General features: G+C 37.2%; 3 protein-coding genes across 4 annotated transcripts; all 3 read left to right on the top strand.

Annotated features, from left to right (window-relative positions):
* Nucleotides 1-343: 343 nt before the first annotated feature.
* On the top strand, nucleotides 344-5,081 carry LOC122136295 (pair-rule protein odd-paired). The gene is made up of 4 exons (XM_042719156.1): nucleotides 344-1,001; nucleotides 4,721-4,888; nucleotides 4,980-4,997; nucleotides 5,059-5,081. Exons 1-4 carry the CDS (start codon nucleotides 344-346, stop codon nucleotides 5,079-5,081), a joined length of 867 nt encoding a protein of 288 aa, XP_042575090.1.
* Nucleotides 5,082-7,414: 2,333 nt separating this feature from the next.
* On the top strand, nucleotides 7,415-11,473 carry LOC109055900 (type-1B angiotensin II receptor-like). Of its 2 annotated transcripts, XM_019073076.2 has the most exons (4): nucleotides 7,415-7,516; nucleotides 7,868-7,937; nucleotides 9,197-9,292; nucleotides 9,400-11,473. In XM_019073076.2, exon 4 carries the CDS (start codon nucleotides 9,464-9,466, stop codon nucleotides 10,538-10,540), a length of 1,077 nt encoding a protein of 358 aa, XP_018928621.1. In that variant the 5' UTR covers nucleotides 7,415-7,516; nucleotides 7,868-7,937; nucleotides 9,197-9,292; nucleotides 9,400-9,463; the 3' UTR covers nucleotides 10,541-11,473. The 2 variants fall into 2 exon arrangements, with proteins under 2 accessions (XP_018928621.1, XP_018928623.1); XM_019073078.2 differs by lacking the exon at nucleotides 9,197-9,292.
* Nucleotides 11,474-11,809: 336 nt separating this feature from the next.
* Nucleotides 11,810-18,991, top strand: LOC109055903 (glycogenin-1-like). Its single transcript, XM_019073087.2, has 7 exons — nucleotides 11,810-11,966; nucleotides 12,901-13,036; nucleotides 13,184-13,358; nucleotides 13,439-13,601; nucleotides 16,556-16,682; nucleotides 17,314-17,533; nucleotides 18,732-18,991. Exons 1-7 carry the CDS (start codon nucleotides 11,960-11,962, stop codon nucleotides 18,897-18,899), a joined length of 996 nt encoding a protein of 331 aa, XP_018928632.1. The 5' UTR covers nucleotides 11,810-11,959; the 3' UTR covers nucleotides 18,900-18,991.
* The last annotated feature ends 184 nt before the right edge of the window (nucleotides 18,992-19,175 follow it).

Genomic DNA, 19,175 nt, shown 5'->3' on the forward strand with positions numbered 1-19,175 from the left:
TGGCCTATAATAGGGAGCTGCAAGACTGGATGCAATGCTTGGTTTGCTAGTTTATATACAGTATGTCGTAAGAAACAATGAAGAGTTTGATGCGTACTCTGCGTCTTCAGATTATTTATTTATTATCTGATGGCGGCTGAATGACAAGTACAGATGCTAAATAAAGAGAGCCTGGGGATTTGAAAGCATCCACATGTTAAACGTACTATATAAATTACCTTCTTTAAACATTTTCTCAAGGAAATCAAGATCCGAACAGACTTATGGATGGACGATGGAGTAAAGACCTACAGAAACCTGTTACGAATGCTTTGATTTACATTAAAACAGTATTTTGTAAAATATGTCTGTGTTCAACTCTTGCTTTCAGATGTTTACGGATAATCCTGCTGATGTCTATGGAATTTGTGATGAAGGGACGATGGTGTCCTCGACTATGGATATTTTGCAATTTAACAGGAGTTTGGTTGAAGTTTCTTGTGGACAGAATGACTCTTCGATCTGTACAGAGGGGTATTCTTCTGTCATAGATCATGCGTTCTATCAGGAACAACAGGAGGTTTGGAATGTGAATGGTTATACACACTTGAGTCCAACAGAAGAGTTTCACAGCACACAGAATGGACAGATACAAGGAGAAAGGTTTATGTTCAACAGTTCAGACACGGATAGATCCAGTCTGAACACAAACCGGTCACGGTTTACCTGCCGGTGGCTGGAGCGATCTGCAGGTGCTCCACAGTGCTGTAAGAAAACCTTCTGCACAATAAAGGAGCTCAACTATCATCTGACAGCGGAGCATGTTAATCTGTCAGGACAATCCAGTTATGTTTGTTTGTGGGAAGACTGTTCTCGTCAAAGGAATCCATTCAAGGCCAAGTACAAACTGATCAATCACCTAAGAGTGCACACGGGAGAAAAGCCCTTTCAGTGCTCGTTCGGATGTGGAAGAGCATTTGCACGGGCGGAAAACCTGAAAATTCATGAAAGGACACATACAGGTAACACTTTCAATTGTTGTCAACAATTGTTGTTGTTGTGTTTCTTTTCATTAATGTTGCATGAAGTGATTGGGTTTAATTTTTTTTATTTTTTTTTCAGGTGAAAAACCTTTCAGATGCCCTTTTGAGGCCTGTGAAAGGCGATTTGCAAACAGCAGTGATAAACAAAAGCACATACGTGTCCACGCACCGGAGAAGCAATATATTTGCATGCACTGCAATAAATCATATTCTCATGCAAGCTCCCTCAGAAAACATGCAAAGGTAAATTAAAATTTAAATATACAGCTCAAATAGTAATATACAGACCTGCATTCTATGCTTTACAATTTTTTAAGTGCTTTTACATATCCTATTTTTTTTACTAAATTTACTTTTTTTAATGCACTTTTTAAATGTTTTTTTAAATGTACTTTTGATTTAATAAGTGAATGATATACGTCATGTTAATTAAGTTCTATTCTATCTCTCCTCTTCATCAATGCAGGTCCACCTGTCAGTCATGGAACCTACTCAGAATTACAATTATGACAGCAGCTATAAAGATCCAAGCCTTTTTCAAATAATATTTTAAGGTGTGCCCTAGTGTAAAATTTAGCAGTTAGCCTATTTTCATGACCGTTCTATATAGAAATAAAATCAGAAGTATCAACATGTGAGAAAGGAGCTCCACAACTCTGATACATAATTATAACAGTTGTATAATAATTCATACAAGAAAAACTATTGCTAAGTTATATATTGCACAGCAATTAATTTTAATAATTTTATTTACAATAAAGCCAAGTAAATATTTTTTGATAAGTTTCCCATTACTGGTCTGTGAAGGATAAATAATATATTAATACATATTATTTGTGATGACTAAAAACTATTTGTATGTTAGTAGATATTGTAAATTGTATGTCAAACAGTTACAGCATGATGTAATATACAGACATATAAATGTGAAACTAGGTGTTATAACTGTAGCTTAAACTCTAAACAGAAGTGTTAAGAACGTTTTAAAACAAAATCATCTCAGCTTTGTTGTTGTCTTGTAAAGGGATTGTGTTCGATTTAAGTGTAATAAAACATTAAACACTGCACATTTCAGTTTCATTCAGGACTATTTGATTTAATCAGCAACAAACTTAAGAGCATTGTTAACGACACAGCAAAGGGGACGTTGTACATTTGTAAATGTTAATGTGCCCACTGCAGCAGAAGATGATTCTGGAAAAAACGGTGTGTTCTCTTCTTCTAGACAGAATAAATCCTCCACACAGTGATCTGATGTCTCTGAACAGTAATTGCATTCATTAGAACAGGCTGAACAGACCGGCGCTAATCACAATAACAATCGCTAATAACACAGCTAATCCTCTAATAAATAATTAGGATAGACTTTACATTTGACTGAAACTGAATTGAAATGGATAGTTCACCCAAAAATGAAAATTCCATCATCATTTACTCACCCTCAAATTGTTCCAAACTTCTATGACTTTTTCTGTTCAACAGATGAATGTGGGTAACCAAACAGTTCTAGTCACTGACTTCCATAGTATAGATTTTTTTTTTTTTTTTTTTTTACTATGGGTGTTAATGGCTACCAGCAACTGTACAGTATGAACTGTGTGTTAAGCAAAGGGAAAAAAATACAATTATTTAGATGTGGAACATCTTTAGGGTAAGTAAATAATAACAGCATTTTAATTTTTGGGTGAACTATCCCTTTAAATTTCAATTAATAATTCAAGTCAATTCACTTTTATTCATTTATCTGTTCAAAAACTATTTTGTGAAGTTTTCCAGTAAGTATCAGGGTTCAATAATATCAAATTTTTAATTAAAAATTTACTTAATGTTAATTCAGTGTGATTTCACACGCTTATTTTTTACAGGATGTATGATTGTCGCCGTTTCTTTCAGTCAGTTCAAAAAGGGCACATTAAGTGCAGGTGCTATGTAAAGGAGTATATCAACATAATGAAGATTATTTTGATCCCCAGTGATTCTCATCTGAAGGGTTCTCCCACTGGACCGAACTATCAGAGCTACCTGTCATCTTAATGTGCAGCTGTCAGCAATACCTGCGTCTCTCATTTCCAGCAGTATGACGGGCCTTCAGATGCTCTAATAATATTCATATGTCCTTCTCATACTTCATTGACTGGTGTTTTCCCTTGAGTGTTTCTTGATTAATATAGCCCCTAAAATCACACTCTGTACTGTACATCATCAGTGCAGAGTGCCTCACTATGTTAAAAAGTTTGGGTAAAGCTTGTTAGAAACTAGAGATGTAAACCTGTGGACATACAGGGAGCCACATGGAGGCAGAGGTGAGACGCAGTTCTTTCTATGAAAGGAAGGATTCATAAAATCCTGGCTGGAATAGAGATGATCTCAGGTAGTGAATATGTCACTAGAGGCATTTTGCCCTCTTTTAATATCATCAATGATAATTATCTAATTTTGAGATAAAAGTTGTTTTTATGGTGCTTAAAGAAAAAACTTTAGGTGCAATAACTGTATGGAAATGGTAAAAAAAAAATATATATATATATAATCTTTTATTATTATTATTATTATTATTTTACTTTTATGAAAAGGGAACTTACTCTGTATTTTTTAAAGCAGCCCACATATCATTGTGTACATTATAACATTATAACAATGTAAATTATAACACTGACGTAGTCTGCAGTCAACAGTGCGTCTGTGCGGTGACAAACCTGACAGCCGTGATAATGATCAAAAGCCGTAAGTAACCTGTGCAGAAGTAATTGAAGCACTGTTTGAAGCCTCAGGCCCTCTTCCTCACATGGTTTAGACATTCATTAGTGAGCGTGATTTGGTTACAGTAACAGGATCATGAAGGGCTGCTGCACTTTCCCCGTGATGACTGATGAGTCTACGTGATCAAGAAGACTGGCAGGAGTGTAAATCATAACATCTGATGAACATCATATCGGTTGTAGTACAGTACATTTTGACTTGCCTGAAGTGATAGCCAGCTGCTCAGTGGTAGATATTATAAACCTGACTTAAAATAACTAAATAAATAAACAACTATTCCGTCTAGTAAATTATGACTTCAAGTGGTCTTCTGTTCAGCAGAACCGGTCGTGGGCAACAATAAATAAATAGAACAGCATTCTGCACATCTTATCGAGTTCAACACTGGTCAGCTCGGCGGGTCTCACCCCCAAAACAATTCTGCACAACCATCTCCTGGGCTTTAGGGTTTTTCTAATTTTCTCAGAATTAACTCTAGGATAATTCACAAACATTGGGCCTCATGAGACTTAGAATATAAAAATATGTGCTTGTCCTAAAATAGACTTTTCTGGTGATTCCCTTCCTTGAGTTTTCACATAGATGTTGTTTGAACAAGAAAGTAGTGACTGGAAAATAGCCAAATATAAACATCAGAGGATAATGTTACAAAGAATATATGAAGATTAAAAACTGAAATCCTGTTAGCTCAGTCCTTCTCATCTGCTTTTCAGTGTTCTGTACATTTATTTATTTATTACGCTGATATTAATTGAAACATAATTATACAACTGACCTTCATTCACAAACTATAAAAGAGCAACATTTCAGTAATACATTTTATTAAGGCACCTAAAACCATTAGTGGTGGATCTTTATGTGTTTGCAAGTATCATCATGACTATATAATGCATTTATAATGCATTTTATGTGTGTGTAATATTCTCTCATGCCCTCAGTGAGTGATTGCAGGAGATATTCTGGGCAGATTCTGAAGCTCTGCTCTTCATCAGAATCCCTCAGTAGGTGCCGAGTGAAGAGCACCCGGTCATATCAAACTCATGTACTTATTAATACAGAGGCTGCAGACTGCATGATGGGAATACATGTGAGCAGCAGCCAAAACAGTGAGCAGGCCTAGATAATGCAGTGTAGGCAAGTCATGCATTAGACTTTATATTGTGTACCCTTGAGAACCACTATGTCCCTGTTCCACAGTGACAGTCCTCAAAAGAGGTGAATGCTACACTGTAGTGTTATAGGATGTTTTTCTCATGTATGTGACTTACATCAACAGTGACAGCAGAGGGCAAAGGTTAGGACTCCCAGACTGGCTCATGTTATAAATGTCCAGGGCATGTAATACCCACAAAGATTTCCCGGCAATGAGGTAAACTTAAGTAGTTTCTATATTTTAAATAGAAGGAAAAATAAATGATGCATTTGATGAGTTTAGCTTCAAAATTTAACATACATACAGTATGTAACCATGTAAAATATTGTACGTATTTGTTTAATAGCACCGTCAGGAGGACAAATGTGTTTTTGGGAGACAACAGGAAAATCTCAAATATCTATGTAAACAAACTTTAAAAGTCCGTGAGGGTTTTTTGGTGTTTGGTTTTTGCTTGGCTTCATGTTGATGTAGGTGTGGGCAAATTATAGTGCTCTCTGGGGTACAGCTGCATGGGAATCAGAGCCGAGAGATCTGGACTATTATACATCATTATTAAAACTCAAAACCACCATGTTTTCTTGCATTCAGTCTCAGCCTGCTTTTCGCTTACTTTAAATACTTCATGTAAAATGACCAAATGAAGAGCCTGTTTGGCATTACTACTCGACTCTGGAAAGCTACAGTATGGTAGGCTACGTGAATACTTCCATATCATCACGCAAACTTACTGTTTTTCCCCTGGTATTTTTGTCCATTGCGATTTACACAACAACAAGAAAAACACATGCGTTAAATTTACTGGTATGTAATCAAGTTGTGTGCATCTCAGTCTTTGTGTTTTGTACATTGTAATGTTTTTCTTAGCTGAAATGTTAGGAAAATATATTTCTTGCCAATTTATTTGGTGAGGAGTTGTGTAATAAGCAAGATAATTGTACATTTAGTCCAATATTTGATATTAATACAATTTTGATTAAAAATATGGATGTGCTCTTTAACATTTACCCAAACAAACAGGTGGAACAAATATCCTGAAATATAGGGAACTGCAGACATCAGCATCCACATTGCTCCCTGAAGGCAACATTAACTTTTGAGCACATGGGTGTATTGAATTAGCCTCCTATTGATGCAGCAACACATAATCCATTTACTATAAGACTTATGCGCCACACTCTCTGTCTCTGGCCAGTCTGTTTGTGGGAAAACTGACCAGATTATTGTCTTTTTGCAGACAAAATCAAATTCTATATTACTGTATGTGTTCTTAATAATATACTGTCTTTGCCCTCTTAGAGCTGCCTCTACTTCCTTCTAGTATTAATTTTTGTCCAGATACATAGATTAATGGAAAGGTCTCCAGATGCGCTAAATTGTAAATGTTTCCATGCCAATGCAAAGGAACATTTCTGGTGCAAAACAGCTGTGTTATAAGTGGAACAGATTGGTATGACCAGATCACATTTATTTTAAAGGGACTCTCTCTAAATTAAATCACTTTTAGCCATGACATCACAAGTTTTTTGTGCACAAGACCTTTTGTGCTAAAAACAAACAAACAAAAAAAAAACACTAGATTGTTTAAGGGAAGAGATAGTGAATGAGCTGAACACTACAAGAATGAAGGAGTTGGATTTATGGAGTAAAACAGGCACCAGGGACTAGAGTTCCCAGAGGCCACAAAAATTGAGGGATAGACTAAGAGCAGTCAGTTCAGGTCAAATTCCTTTTTAAACTCACATTTGGAAACTATCTGAAAAATGTCCATGGCTTTATGAGTGCTTTGGAACAGTATTGTGAAAAGCGCTATACAAATACATTGAAATGTAATTTATTTTTGTACCTTATTTGAGTCTGTCTGCAGCATGTGACATCAGTAAATCACTCTTCTTCGCTTTGTATCCTTCACCATGGACATCAACATAATGCCCAACATATTTCCCTGCTGCTTTATGAAAGTGGCTGAATGCAATATTTGGCTATTGACTGTGTGCTTGCTTTAATATTCACACAAGGCCATTTGTTTGTCTTTTGCTATTCATTTTACTGGTTTAATACCAGGCTCGCCTTGATGATATGCATTAATATAGAGCCATCAGAATAAATCATGTAAATGTCCATGCTGTCGCACTACCAGCCTGTACCTTTTTTTGTTATGTGCTCGAAGCTAGGATAATCATGTAAGGTGTTTTATGCTAATGTGCAGGCTTTTTACGGAACAATCCATTGAAGAAATGTTGTTTACAAGCATGTGGAAAAAGAAGAACCAAACATGTTTTTCAAGTCTAAGAGAAAAAGGTAACCAAATAAATGATGGGAAAATCTGTCTCTGCCCTCAAGGGTCTCTTTCTGTCTCTCTCTCACCCCCACTTTTTGCTCCCATGACCATGGACGTATCCGGCCCCTGCGGTGCAGCCCCTGCTGTGGGTCCCTGGCGTAGTTGTAGGACTATCAGAGAGGTATAAGAGGGGTGTAGAGGAAAAGCACCAGGCACTCTGTTATGACCGAGAGTCAGGACAGATCTCTTAAAGCCAGTTTTGGAACTGATGGAGCAGCTTGGATATAACCTTCACTAAAGGTAAAAATACATTTTTATATGTATATTTTCTATTATTTATATACAGTTTAGTTTATTTGTTTTTTCTTTATTATATTTTGAATTATTACCTTAAATTAGAATATTTAATCAAACCCTAATCATAGCCCAAAGAGATGACTAAGCTTGTGAGTTAACAAAGAACACATTTCAGATGAGACATTCTTGTTTGTAAATTCATCATACTGACACATAACTTCAGAAAACACACTAAATGTGTCATAGCATGTTTTTTTTTTTTTTACCGTAAAGCAGCATCTAGTGTTTACAAGTGTGTGTGTGTGTGTGTGTGTGTGTGTGTGTGTGTGTGTGTGTGTGTGTGTTGTCTGTCAGTGTCTCTCCAGCTACTTAACCCATGTGTGTTTCATGTGTTCAGCTCAGCACATTAAGATTCTATGTCAAGGTAAGAGGACTTTTATGCTGTTGTTACTCTGTCACAGTTTGAATGCATAAACTTTTCTCTGCTCAGGGCTGATCATATCCATCCTTGTAGGGAGTGCAAAGATTTTATTAGACTACCCAAATAAAAATAAATGCAAACAAAAACAAAAATCTCTTATCAGTATGACAAATTGCATTATTCTGATCAGCCACCACTTCCTGAGCAATAGCGGATGTCTGATAAGCATATTAAAATAGATTGAGTGATATACAAAAGATGTGAACCTTGGAATGCAATGTCGTCTGTTATTGGTTGTTGACTCCCTTGGCAACACGCCTGCATCTGCTTACATAATACGTGCTTGTCTTCCCTAGTGAAAAATAAATATACTCAAATGTGTTTAAAATCCATTTATTTCATTTAAAGTATACTAGAAATACATTTACATATGGATGTGCTTAATAAAATTACCCTGCAATTGTACTTTTGGTATACTAAACTGGTATACTTAAAGTCTGCTAAATTGGAACGACTTAATTCATAGCAGACTTAATTCATAGCAGAACTTGACCTTGTTTGACCTTTACACCCATGAGAAGCTGCCTGATGTGATTCTAATATGGTACAGTTTTGGGAGCCTTGAGAAGATGACCAAACTTAATTCTCACAGTGTATATATCATGTTTAATACACATTATGTATATTGAAATATTTTAAAATCTATCTATCTATCTATCATCTTTCTGACTATCTATCGATCTACTTCATCTCTGTTGTTTACCTATGTTGTAGATTTTATATAGTTTGTCACTTTTTACTGAATTAAAAAAAAACAGGAGTGTTAAACAGTTCATAAATAGTAATACTAGTATTGTATAGTAATATTCATAGTAAACATAAACATTATTTATCACAGTAGTTATAAATTATTTATCACAGTAGTTATCATAAACAAACAATAAAAATTATTTTACAGTATTTTACATCTGTCATTATTTGATACCTGTAAATCTTTATTGTATTATGAACGCACGCATGTTAATAATTATAACAGATTATAGTATAAATATAAATTAACATTAACTAAGATAATAAATTCTGTATAAGATAATTTCTGTAGAAGTAATGTCCATCGTTAGTTTGTGATACCCAATGTAAAATGTCACCAATTTATTTTATTTATTGATTGATTTATTTAGAGACTATGTAAAATATTTAACATAAATATTTCCATTTAATGAACTGTACCAGATTTAGCTAATTTTCAATCTAACTGGAAGGAGCTGTTGAAGAAGGCCTACAGTCAATCCAGTTGCTGTTATCCAAAATCAACCAGCTCCCAGATAATATGAGCAGAGAGACATCTAGTGTTTGTTGTAAGCAATGCACCTTTCAAATGGAACAACAACAAAAAAAACCTTATGAAAAAATTGCATGAAACTTTTTGCCATATTAACCATCTGTATCCACTCTGTTCTTATAGGGCTCCTTTAACGACGCAGCTTTTTAGGCTGTGAAACTGAGGGTGTGTTTGGCAGATCTCCAAAATGGACAACATCACAGCCGAAGCTAACGTGGGACTCAAGCTCACGTGTAACATGACCGGGCACCACGATTTCATCTTCACGTTCATCCCAGTAGTCTACAGCTGCAACTTTATCATTGGAATTGTAGGCAACAGCCTGGTAGTCGCTGTCATCTACTTCTGTTTGAAGCTGAAGACCGTTGCAAACATATTTGTTTTGAACTTGGCCGTGTCAGACTTGACCTTCCTCCTCACCCTGCCCATTTGGGCCATATACACTGCAACAGGCTATGAGTGGCTCTTTGGAGACTTCCTATGTAAAGCCATTGCTGGTATGGCCCTCCTTAATCTATATACTAGTATTTTTCTCCTCACTGCTCTCGCTATTGACCGGTATCTGGCCATCGTTCATCCCGTCAAGTCCCGCCGGTGCCGTACGGTGGTGTACGCCCGTGTGACGTGCGTCTTGGTTTGGGTAGTGGCTTTCCTTTTAAGCCTTCCCACAGCTGTTATCCGTGGGACCCATTTTATCCAGCATAACAATGTCACTGTATGCGCCATCCTAGACGAAGAAGATCTTCGCCATGTGCTGGCAGCTCTCAGCCTGATGAAGAGTGTTCTTGGGTTCCTTCTGCCCATCACCATCATCCTCACATGCTACTGCCTGATTGGCCGGTCTCTGCTCAAAGCACGGGACATTCAGAGGAATTCGAGATCGAACGGGGACGAGGTGTTGAGCATGCTGGCCGCCGCCGTGCTGTCGTTTTTCCTTTGCTGGACACCACATCAGATCTTCAACTTCATGAACATGCTTGGTATGCTGAAAGTGTTTACCAACTGCGATGTCATTGAGATCATTGACACCGTAATGCCGTTCACCATTTGCATTGCCTTTTTCAACAGCTGTATGAACCCAATCCTGTACGGTTTTGTCGGGAAGAACTTTCGCAGGAACTTGCTGAAGCTCTTGAGGTGTTCCTCGACTTCTGTGGCGTCTCACCCCAGCCTCAGTATCAAGATGAGCTCTCTCTCATATCAAGCCACGGAGTCATTACACCTCTCCGTCAATAAAATGTCCTCAATACCTCAAGCCACATGAGGAAACCAGATAGTAAATGAATCTCCTTCTCACTGATTCAATTCAGAAGATGACTCTTGGTTATTGTGTATGTATGTGTAAATTTGATCCAACAACATTATATATGATGTTAACTTTTCACCTTCCTCGCCAAAGGACAAAATCATGCTGAAAATACTAAAAATGCTTTGTATAATATTTCTAGTATTTCACCCATCTAAGCTGTTAAAGTGTCATTTGTGTGATTTAAATGCTGTATTTTCCACCATTGTGATGAATGAAATCTTCATAATTCTACACATTTTTTTGTGTCTCATAGCTCCACTGATTAGACCAGGGGTTTACAAACATACCCCCAAATATGATGGTCTCCTTCTGAGAGAGATAAAAAAGGCAATCCATGGTTATCTATTTATAATTGATATATAACTAAACAATTTTTATACATTAACAATAAGTTTTTAGAAACTGCATTTTTTCTACACACATGTAATTTATATTATTGACAGCATTGGGTTTATTATTTGATTATTAATTCACTATGACAGTCTCATGATTTTTGACCAGTCTTTTAGAAAGCAAAATGAAACACTCATAGTGTCAAGTTCTGTAATTGTATTTATTTAAATTGATTTAATTGAACATTTTTTATTTTTTTCTCCCCTTGTGGCTCCCCGAGGGTCCCTGGCCCCCAGTTTGAAAGCCCCTGGATTAGACTATGGCATACAGTCTAACAAGACATGGTAGTTTTCACATACTGTATGCTGTGCTATCATGGTCACCACTGTTTAGTCTTGATATGAATTATCTTCTGATAAATGTTTTGTTTTTCTTACACCACTGTTGTCATTTAGCACTTCAAGCAGGCTCTAATGGTTGGTTGGTAAAACTGTATTTTGCAACATGCTGTTCTATATAATGTACTTGAGTCTGAAAATGTATGTAAAGTGGTGTCTTTTAACAGGAAAACATAAAATAAATCTATTAGAGTATCCTCAACGTAATGACTCATGCAAGGATTATTATTATTTTTTTATCATTTTTTTTTTTTATCACAAGATGGCATTAAATGAAAAAGTAAATGACATAATTCACTTGTTATTCCTATGAGACAAAAGAGGAATTTCCAACTGCATTTGGACATGAACTGAAAACCTTTATTACTTTGAAATACATTTTTAAACGTATGGATAACTAGTTCATTCTATCTCAGCTCATACCTGAAAATGTGAGTTTCGTTTCGTAATGTTTCGCAGTGTTTTTAACTGAAATCTTCTGAAGTGGACAGTAGTTAGTGAGGGGGCGTGTCTGTTGTCAGGGGTCATGTGACCATGAAAGTCATGTCACTAGTATAAATCCTCTGACAGACGACGTACTGCTTCTCTCCAGCGTTTCTCACGGAGGCCTTGTATCCGGTTTGGTCTGGCTGTTACGTGAGCCATGGCAGGTAGGCAACGTTATGAACCGTCAAATATCGCCTGTGCTTGTAAAATAAAGTGAACGCCAGTTGTGTTTGAGCAAGTAGCGTGAATACAGCCTACAGCACGCGCTGCCTCGGAGGTAGCAGAATTTGCTGGATATCAGAGCTGAAATTTAATTTCAGCGTTGTCAAGACTGTGTTGTGCTTTAATATTTGACGTTATATGTAATGTTTAGCGTTTGGTCTATTGCGTAAAGGGCCTAGTCTCGTCTCATACGCAGTTGTTAGGTGCGCAGTATTAACGGTACATTCACTGGCCTGTCATGCAGGAAGAGAAGCGCTGCCGTTAGTTTGTCACGTCGACCTCGCTTGAGTTCAGTGCGGCAGTGCAGACTATCAGTCTATGCATGGCAGTGGTTCCCAACCCTGATCCTGGAGGCACCCCAAAACTGCATGTTTTGCATGTCTCCTTAATCAAACACACCTGATTCAGGTCATCAGTGCCTCCAGGACCAGGGTTGGCAACCACTGATCTATGATATCGGTCTATCACACAGCTAGTGCAGTATTTAAAGCGCGTTTTCTTTTGTACGGATGGATTGTAATCAGTCCCTCTAACATGTGCTATTGCACTCATCAGTTATTATTAAATAAACGCAAATAGCAAACAAACAAACAAAAAAAATAACAACAGTTGAGAGTTATGCACATTATTTTCCGCGTTTAGTGTCAAATAAAGTACCTACAACAATAAACATCAAGCAGGATAATACACTTTTTCTATGTGCAAAGCTTCTAGCGTCAGACATTTCCCAAAAAAAAAAAATATTACACCCACTCTTAAATTTAAAAATAAGATGGGGAAATTTTCATTTTGCATGTACAGTGTATTACATAAATGAGAATGTATACAGTAAGTGATGATGGTGGTGGTGTGTGTTTTTATGTTTTGTTAATACAGACCAGGCTTTTGTCACCCTTGCGACAACTGATAATTATGCCAAAGGAGCAATGGTACTTGGCAGGTCCTTGAGGAACCACAACACATCGAGGAAACTAGTGGCCCTGATTGGCCCCCATGTCTCTGAACCCTCCAGGTAGAGTGCTTGCTGTGATTTGTAGCACTGCTTGGTTTTCATCTGCTTTGTGTGTTGTCACACAGGGTATTTGTTGTTGTCCACACTGCAGAAGTGTGATCTATAGATCAATCAGTCTCACTTTGTGCTCTGTGTGCTACATCACAGAGCAGTGCTTCGTAAGGTCTATGATGACGTCAGGCTGGTGGACGTGCTGGACAGTGGGGATGCTGCACACTTGGCCATGATGAAGAGACCTGACCTGGGCGTCACCTTCACCAAACTTCACTGCTGGACTCTTACAGAATACTCCAAATGTGTGTTTATGGATGCAGATACTCTAGTGAGTGCTGTCTTATAATGTTAGCCATGTTTTTATGGTGTCTTTGAGAGGTTTTCATTGGCCTTCCCTCTCGTCTCTAGGTTTTGTCTAACATAGATGAGTTATTTGATCGAGAGGAGCTCTCTGCCGCACCAGATCCCGGCTGGCCTGATTGCTTCAACTCTGGTGTGTTCGTCTTCCGTCCCTCCAACGAGACTTATGAGAAGCTTCTCACCACCTGCTCAGAGAATGGCAGCTTTGATGGCAAGTGACACTCTTTAGTGTTGTATTTGTTTGAGAAGCTGTAAGGGGTGTTTTAGCATTGCATAACTGCATTGAATAATGTTTGGGAAATAAGTTTAACCATATACTTTGGAATTCATTAACAAAAATGGTCCCTCTTCTCCAGCACGTCTATAAGATATTTAAACCCTGGGTTGTGAAAGAGTTGCGTAAACTTGCTAGAGGCCATGAGTGAGTTCTTTATCAGGCATGTAGGCTGAAGACAAGGTGGCTCTGTGATTTTTCTTTTTTTGGGGGGTGCACCACGCCACCTGAGGGAGTTATTCCTGGGCTCTGTGTGGGATGAAGTAAACACAAGCCTCTCAAATGAGAGTCCTGCTAGACCCTTGTGAAATTGCTTTGCTTGTACTGTACAGGAACTCTCATTCAAGTTATTTTTACTTGAATACATGTAAATTCAATCCTTGTCTGTTTTTATGACAACTTATGTTTTAAGAGATACTGTTTTTGGCACTTCGTTATTTCTGTGCTTTGATGTCTAACCCAAATTATTGTTAAAAAGGACTTCTCTTCTAGTTCGAGAACTGATCTTAAAGAATTGAGGCTCGGAAGTTATCAGTAGGCCTCTTGTTTTGAAGGTCTTGGAGGCAGTTATATTTGTTTCATCTTCGTATCGCTCGGAGTTAAAAAAACAAACAAAAAAAAAAACTGTATTGCCTCATGTTTTGTTATCTTTGTTTATATAAAGCACAACATACAGAGGGTTCTTGTAGTGTGATTGATTAGTCCCAGTCACCATGTCACACCTATCTACTAGGGACATGTTCACTCATTTACTCACCCTCATGTTGTTCTAAACCCATAGGATTTTGTTCATCTTTGAAGCACAAATGAAGATACTTTTTTAATTGAACCAAAGACATTTCTGTCCCTCCACTGAAAGTACCAAATGATTCAAAAAGTTAATAAAGATATTGTAATGGTAATCAATATGAATCAGACTGCTTAATCCAAGCAAGCGTGTTTGAGTTTCCTTTTACCATATTTAATGAGCTCTACAGTGGAGGTCAAAATTAGAGAATGATCTATAAATACTTAATCTTCGCTCAAGGTCTGAAGGAATATTAGCTGTAGGCATAGCACTGAAACAAAGTGATCGAAATTTAAGAACGGTAACCACTGTAGCACAAAAGATTACAACTAATATTTTTGAGGGTTACAGATGTCAGAAATTAGTAGGAAGTGTAGAGGCCCCTGCTTTAAATGACTTCAGCACATCTGTGGCTGCAGGACATCTCTAGTTTCTCACACTGCTCTGGTGGGATCTTTATTTCTATTTAATGTAATTTCTAAATGACAACAATCTGACAGTGTCAACCTTTGAAAAAGTCTCATTGGAATATTTTAAATCTGCGTTTGAACTGAGAGCAGACAGTTCTTTAGGTAAGAAACCGCTTCAGTCTTTTAATTACACAGTATTATTTCTGTTTTACAGTCATTCATATTCTCACAGAAATACTGAGATGAAAGTTTATAGTTTGGATATAAACACTGATGTCTATGGTAGAGCAAAAGTAATTAGCACTTCAAATAACATTTGTGTGGATCGCATTGTTTCACCATAATGATGTTGTTGCCATTGAATCATTCATTCAAGAGATTCGTTTAAAAACACGGATTCATCCAGTAATGAAACAAATGAAATAGTTATGAGTGAGTCATTGGAGCATTCATTCAAACAACTTTTTCATAATTTTTATATATAAAAAAAAAAATTGTATTAAATGTATTTTAAATGCATATCCAGTATTTTAAAATGTTTAATAATTCATTCAAATGAATCACTTAATAGTGATTCTCAATTTATCCAGAATCGTGCAATCGTTTAAATCCACTCTTCTTCCACTCAAAACTTCCCATTTTGCCGTGAGATGGGAACATTGTCTGGCATGAAAATTGCAGGCTTATTGGGAGATGCTTGGAGGGAAGGAAGCGCATGTTGCTGCAGGAGGTTCTGATAAACACTCTGCCATGTAGCTGTATAAGAGGCCCAACTCCTGCTGCAGAAAACACCCCAAAAAACCATGACCTTTCCTTCTCCACCTTTCACTGACGACTTTATCCACTTGAGCTTCAGTCTTTCCCCAGATTGATGCCAAACTAAATGTTTTTTCATTTGACCCAAATAAATTAAAACTTGCTCTCATCTCTAAAGTGAATTTTGGACCAGTTCTCCTCTCTCCACACAACATGCTCCTCTGCAAAGGTGAGCCTAGCCTTTTGATTTATTAAACTTTTTTTCTGCTGATGAGAAACTTCATCACTTTTTAGTCTGGCTTCTCTTAAACCTGCTGAGACAGATCCTTACCCTGCTCAGCACTGAACTGGCAAGCAATTCCAGCTGCAGTGTTGAGCCTAAATGAAACCTGTTCATCGTATAAAGTATCAGAAGGGTTTGGAATTAAACTGCCTGATTAATATGGATTCATTAAAAGATCAGTTTTCATTACAAATCTATATTTTGGATTTCAATGATAAAAGTCTTAGAACGACTTTAGGAGTGCATTATTGATGACAGAATATTCATGTTTGATTGAACTATCCCTTTAACATGTTCTCAGTCATAGTCTTGTCATGTATAGGTCACCATGTGATTTCATATGTAACATGACTCGCATGTTCGCTGATAATCTGAGGTCAGCTAGACTGAGGTCAGTTTTCTTTGCTTGCATTCCCTTTGTGAAAGCACGTGTCAAGGTTATGCAAACGGTTAAGCAAGTGACTCCTGAAGCAATCTTACATGCGTGTCACCCCTCCTCAAAGCCTCAGTTTGCTTCACTGCTCATTGCTTCATCCATTTAAGGAATATTAGAACTTTCTGTGAATACTTTTCAAATCACAGTGACACTCCTGAAACCACATCTTGACTCAAGTATTGTGCTATTTCTCATTCAGTTTGTTTTTGTTTTCATTAGGTGGGGATCAGGGCGTTCTCAACAGCTACTTCAGCGATTGGGCAACGGCAGATATTTCAAAACACCTTCCCTTTATTTACAACCTCAGCAGCATTGCCATCTACACCTATCTCCCAGCATTCAAGCAGTGAGTGAGATTTCACAACAACTTCATTTCGGAAGTTGGTGTTCATGGCTTATGGTTCTTGATTTGAATTGATATCTCCATTTGTCTGAGTTTTTGTATGAATGTTAGATTTTCTTGCAGATGTTATGTATTTGTAGTTTGTGTGAGTGTTGCCAAGGTCAAGTGAAAGCCCAGTCACATTGCAACATCGTAACGAGAGAGAAATCCTGCACCAGAAATCCTTTCTGTTCCTGGCCTTGCACATCAACTTCCTCCAAATACATACTGCCCTCCAAAAATAGTGGGGCTATTTTAGGGTCTTTACACAGAGCCTAAATGTCATTTTGAATAGTTTGTTACATGATCTTTTTCCATGAGCAATGCATACAGTTCTCTGGTTAGTCAAGTTCCCTCCCATTAGATCTAATTTATATGTACAGTTTGAATCCGTATGCTACAAACTGATACATCCTGAATTTTCTTTAGTGACTAATTTATTTACTAATTTTAGATGTTTATAGGACGCAGATTTTATCAGTGTTGAACAGTATTGTATATGATTATAGTATACACTTCCGGTTGGCAAGTGTTTGGGATTTCTGAAACCTTGTTATTTTGTCGTCAGCAGTCTGATCATTCCTTTTTCTCTTAGATACGGCCGTGATGCCAAGGTGGTTCATTTCCTTGGCAAAGTCAAACCGTGGGATTACAGTTATGACACAACAAGCAAAACGTTAAAGGGCCAGTCACAGGATGCATCTGACATGCACCCAAACTTCTTGCTGCAATGGTGGGAGCTTTTCTCTTCTTCAGTATTGGTCCTCATGAAGGAGGAATATGGTGACCAGCCCTTCCATTCCGGATGCACAGAGGTAAGCAAGTTTCACTGGTTCTGCTCTACTGCTAAGAGTGGCACAATGATCATTTAGGCAGTTTTTGCTGGTATTGCTGTTAGAATTTATTCTGACTCAGATTAGACAAGTAATAAGTATTATTTTTTTTTTTTTTTTTTTAGATTTTTGTGCGTTTTTATCCTTTGGGGAATTAATTGTATTGTATTTAGTAGGTGCTCAAACCAAGCAGTTTTCTGTTGGTAAATGCAGTGAATCTGCATGACTTAAAATTTGTGTGGGGAATTTTCTCTAGTGCAAAATTTTAGATTCTCTTGAAATGACTGGATTTTGTCCCTGGAAATTTGGCGAATAATGGTAAATGTGATTATTAAAACCAAGAATGTGAATTAAATGAGCCTAATTTTGGTTTTCCTCTTAACACTGAACTCTTTAAATGAAGTTGACTTAAAAAATTAAGTTATCTGATTTCTGAATTATTAGTTACATTTTTAATTCTCATTTTAAAATCTGATTTACTGAGTGAAAACCATTGAGTTTCAGTTCTTTGATCAGTAGTGCCATGTATTACTGGGACCGTTATAAAGGGCGATAAAGTAGCCCTTCTAAATAAGACTTGATGATTAAGACTACAGCTTTACTGGTTTAGTTTTGGCTCTAGTGGCAAGGTGACTTAACTGTGCTTTTGGACTGTTTATCCTGGGTAAATATGAGAAGGTGAGGTGATGCAAGTAGTTATCTCTCTGAAATGCAAGTGGACATGCCCCAGTAAGTGGGGTGCTTTCAACCCATGATGGATGTTTTTAGCCTCTTTATGCTCTAACCTTGTGCAGTCTAGATCTAAGGGTGGGACTTCATAATTTTAGCAAGTTGGGTAAAGGGACGGAAAAATGCACACTGATTGGGAACCACGCTGAGAGGCATAATCAACTGTAAACTCCCTTCAAAGATGGACTTGCTGCGGTTTTGGGCCTAGTTCATAATTTCATTTAACAGAATCAATTTATATGCAACATGTTTTGTTGTTACATGTTGTATTATGCCTACAGAGAGACAACTATTGTTTGAAATGAGTTTGGTACGATTCTCTTCAGACTCGTGGAATGACTTTCCATCAGTTGACACTCTTCATGTACTGTACTATTAATAAAATAATGTAAATACATGTAGATAAATTTTTTTTTTTTTTTTTTTTTTTGATTTTCTTTTTCCCCCTTAGAGTGATATTAACGTTGATGTGGCTCAGATGCACATATCCCATCATCCCCCTCCACCTCCGGTGTCGTCTCAGGAGCGCAAACAGAAGTGGGAACAGGGCCAAGCTGACTACATGGGAGTGGACTCTTTTGAGAACATAGAGAAAAAGCTAGATTCCTTCCTAAAGTGAGTCTTGTAGGAACGGATCATTGGGTCTAGTTTTGTACTAGGGTACTTGTAGGCCATGAAATAACATTAAAAAAAAACAAAATGTAAAAAAAATAAATAAATAAAAATACATCCTCTAATTTTTATACCAGTCCAGATCATCTATGCAGCTCAACTACTCGACCTCTTACACACTGATTGCAAGAGTTATTAGAATGACAAAATGTCACTTGTCTCATTTCCAGAGGAGTTGAGGAGTGACACAAAACCCATCCGGCATCGTTTCTGATCTCACTAA

The sequence above is a fragment of the Cyprinus carpio genome, chromosome B2 (genome assembly GCF_018340385.1).
Source record: "Cyprinus carpio isolate SPL01 chromosome B2, ASM1834038v1, whole genome shotgun sequence".
NCBI lineage: Eukaryota > Metazoa > Chordata > Actinopteri > Cypriniformes > Cyprinidae > Cyprinus > Cyprinus carpio.